The following is a 3671-nucleotide window of genomic DNA, read 5'->3' on the forward strand; positions in this document are numbered from 1 at the left end:
AGTGTCTGTACATCAAACTAGTTTTACATTCTTAGCCACACCCACTTAAATCTTTATCTTTCTACGTGATAAAGAAATGCTGCTGTAGTAAATGAAAGAAGTCTCTCAGTACGGCTTTTTGGCCTTAAACTGTAAGAAATAAACATGGAAAATGACAGAAATTTATTTTTTTAAAGCCACTGTAAAAACACACATTTCTATATTAGATAAAGGAACAAAACAGGAACTTTCTATAATTTAATTGTTTATTTATTACTTATTTACTTGGTTCAGTATGAGAGGCCATAGGTGAGGTCTTCAGAAAGGACAATGCAAAATGTATGAAAATACATTTAAATATCCAAAGTTTATGCCTTCCTCCACTTTTACCAAAGCCGCCCCGCAGGCCCCTGGACCTTATGTTGGACACCTCTGACACAGAGTGTTGTGAATAACTGTAAATTAACTATAAAGAGGGAGTTGCTTGCATGTTCTCCCCGCACTTTTGTGGGCTGTCTTAAGGTACTCTGGCTTCCTCCCACAGACCAAAGACTTGCATGCATTTGGTTAATTAGCGATTCTAAACTGATAGTAGGTGTTAACGTGAGTGAGAACAAATGTCTATATGCGCCCTGTTGAATTGGATAAACGGAGTATTAAAAAAATGGATGGATGAACTATAAAGCCCTTTACATGCCATCATTATCCTCTATGCAGAAAGTGTATGGCAAATGCACGGCACGAGATGGCACTGTGTTTCCTTAGATAACATAGTTTCTTTGCACAGACACTTCTACACTCCACCACCTGGGGGAGCAAGAGTCCTTCCTCTGATTTGGAGACAGTAGACTTAAACACAGACTGAAATACCCAATTTATTTATTATCCTTGGGTGCAAAACTTCTTTAAAACTTTGTAAAGAACTGCAGAGGCTGTCATATTGGAAAATGAACTCGTTAACCTTGCTCCTCTGACAAGGCACAAAGCTATTGTACACAGTCTATCATGTACAAAAAGTTCTTTACTGGTTTTCTGTGCACTTTGCAGAAAATACATTTACTATTTCTTTAACTTGTAAGCGGACACGGCAATGTGAAGTTCAGCAATCAATCAGTAATCAAGCAACACTTTATTCTAATAAAACTTCCCAGGCGATACAAAAATCGGAAGCAGCTCAAACGTACACGTTAACTTTTAGTTTTTAATTGAGGGAAATGCTGATGTTCTCACTGCTTTGTTCTCCATGTCTGTGCAGGATACAGATAATTAACAAACATTAAATGTACTGTTAAGTAATACACAGTGCACGCAGTAATGTACACCATCTCTGTCTCGGACTGCGTTGCGTTTCTGATACGGACTGTGGCTTTGCAGCAAGTTTTTGATGTCTTGTCAACCGCTATTTTTTTTTTAAACATCCAACATGACAGACAAAACGTTAATTATCAGGACAGCGCTTCAGCCGTGAATATGCGGCCTGTTCCTCGAAGATAAATTCTATACTCACTATAAGAAAATAATAAGTTATTTTGTTCTTACTGGTATCGCTTTGTTCCTCTCTTTTTGATTGTTACGTGTTGGCTTAAATCAGTCTAAAGAAAAGCTCTATTCAGCAACAATAATATCACAATTAATCACTTACAGTATGCACACAAACAATGGAAACGTTAAGCTCTAATAAAAATAATGCCAGTGTAAACAAGCTTAAGTATCACACAACTCTCAAATTATTGCACATACATTCATAAATATACACTTCAACTTTGTGCCTTTTCTGTTTATGCATGTGGCTGCATCTCATGTGTGTGTGGGTGTGAACTTGGATAAATTAAATCTGGTGGTGATAGACATCAATAACTGAATGACACAAGTGACACCTATTAGACACGTATGTACAGTACCTGCACACACACCGACTTACACATACACACACTCACAACAGCACTTGTGCATAGATCTAAAGTCTCTTTCTCTGTTACTCAAACAAAAATGTGCAGTAACACATTTAAAGCATTGTTTTGGTAACAAAGTCCAGTCTGTCTTCAGTTCTGGTGCTTCATCGCAATCTATAAACAAAAGACATGTGTGTGTGATGGAGCTTGTTAAGTGTGCTGGTCCAACTTTGCTTTGGTCCCAGTCTGTGTGGAGCTGCAGTTTTCGGTTTGTCCTTTCAGTCCGGTTGATTCACAGAGAGACCTCGAGCCAAGGAATGTCGGTCCCGACTAATACAGATCCCAGATCTGATTTAAGTCATTCAGAAGGTGCGCATCCCTCCCAAACCGCTGTCTTACAACCAGCAGCTGTCACGTCTTATGCATCACCTGTTTGATCAGACGTCAGTTTCTCCTGGTCAGAGATGTCATCATCGGCAGGTGGCCGCGCCCGGTCAAAGAAACCACACTGAGGGAATCACATTAGCCAGTTAGTAGAGTTTTTAATAATTAAACTACCACAAGGAGTTCTGAGGATAGTGGATGATTTATGTACCTTCCACATGGCTAATGTCAGGATGGCCAGGACCAGCAGCCCCAGCAATATGGCCAAGATGATGACCCAGAGTGGAACAGCGAATGATACATCAGGAGTCCCCCATAACACCAGAGTCCCCATCTGCAGGGAAAAAAAACTGTCTATAAATTTTTCCTTTTTTCTCAAAGCTTGGCATAAAGACTCATTTTTATTGCTTTTTATCATACCGCGCTTCTGTGCTGAGGCAGCGTGGCGGGTTGGATGCGATAAGGCATCGATGTGACCGCAAAGGACACGGTAGAGTTGAGAATGTAGGGGTCATTACGCCGCTTTAAGATAAAAAAGTTATTATTTTAAAGGTGGCGTGTTACATATCAGACCTTCCTGCTGAGTGAGTTGAGCGATTAAAGTAAAACAAAAAGTTAACACAAAAAAAATCAACTGACCTGCAGGAAAGTGTGCGCCCAGAGTCGCGATCGGATCTTTACCACAGCACTCTGCCCGCGATCCAACCGGCCGACCACACACATTATCTTCAGACAGGAGACATTAGTGCAGTTCTGCATAAGGAGAGGGTTGGTGGAGGGAGAAGAAATATATCAAACACCTGTGAATGGCTAATGAAGATTTGGCTTAGTTTGTTTTCTTTAGAGACTTTACAGCTGGCTCACCAAGGTTTTATTGCTGTAATCCTGAGCGGTGCTGATAGATCGTTTGTGGCGGTGAGGAGGACTGCTGGTGTTCCTCAGGAAGCCCAGTAATTCTGGTGTGTCCTGGAGAGTGGAGATCTGAAACAAACGGGAAAATGTTATCAATACTTATTGTTCAAGCAAGTAAAAATGATTATTTTACATTTGAAAGAAAAGAAAATTTGATATATGATTCTCCAACTGGTCCCGGCAGATGGCTGTCCCTTCCTGAGCCTGGTTCTGCTGGAGGTTTCTTCCTGTTAAAAGGGAGTTTTTTCTTCCCACACTCACCAAAGCACTTACTCACGGGGTGCCATATGATTGTTAGGATTTTCTCTGTTTTGTCTGTATTATTGTACAGTCTTTGCCTTACAATATAAAGCGCCTTGAGGCAACTTGGCGCTACATAACTAAAATTGTCTGCCTTTTTGTATGAAAGGTACCTTGTAAATTAACTTGCCCTGTCTGTTTCAGTGCTTACAGTTTATAGTGCCAATTTAATCGTACTCTAACATGTGTTAGTGTATTCTGTCA

General features: G+C 40.3%; 1 protein-coding gene across 1 annotated transcript; it reads right to left on the reverse strand.

Annotated features, from left to right (window-relative positions):
* Window positions 1-841: 841 nt before the first annotated feature.
* On the reverse strand, window positions 842-3236 carry LOC102207693 (integrin alpha-8-like; the record flags this gene model as incomplete). Its single annotated transcript, XM_005755673.1, has 5 exons — window positions 842-2379; window positions 2467-2589; window positions 2676-2777; window positions 2895-3008; window positions 3120-3236. Coding segments are annotated over 5 exons (546 nt in total), but the record flags the coding sequence as incomplete, so codon positions are not given.
* Window positions 3237-3671: the final 435 nt, after the last annotated feature.

Source organism: Pundamilia nyererei, unplaced genomic scaffold (genome assembly GCF_000239375.1).
Source record: "Pundamilia nyererei isolate P.nyererei 1_Seehausen unplaced genomic scaffold, PunNye1.0 scaffold02452, whole genome shotgun sequence".
Classification (NCBI taxonomy): Eukaryota; Metazoa; Chordata; class Actinopteri; order Cichliformes; family Cichlidae; genus Pundamilia; species Pundamilia nyererei.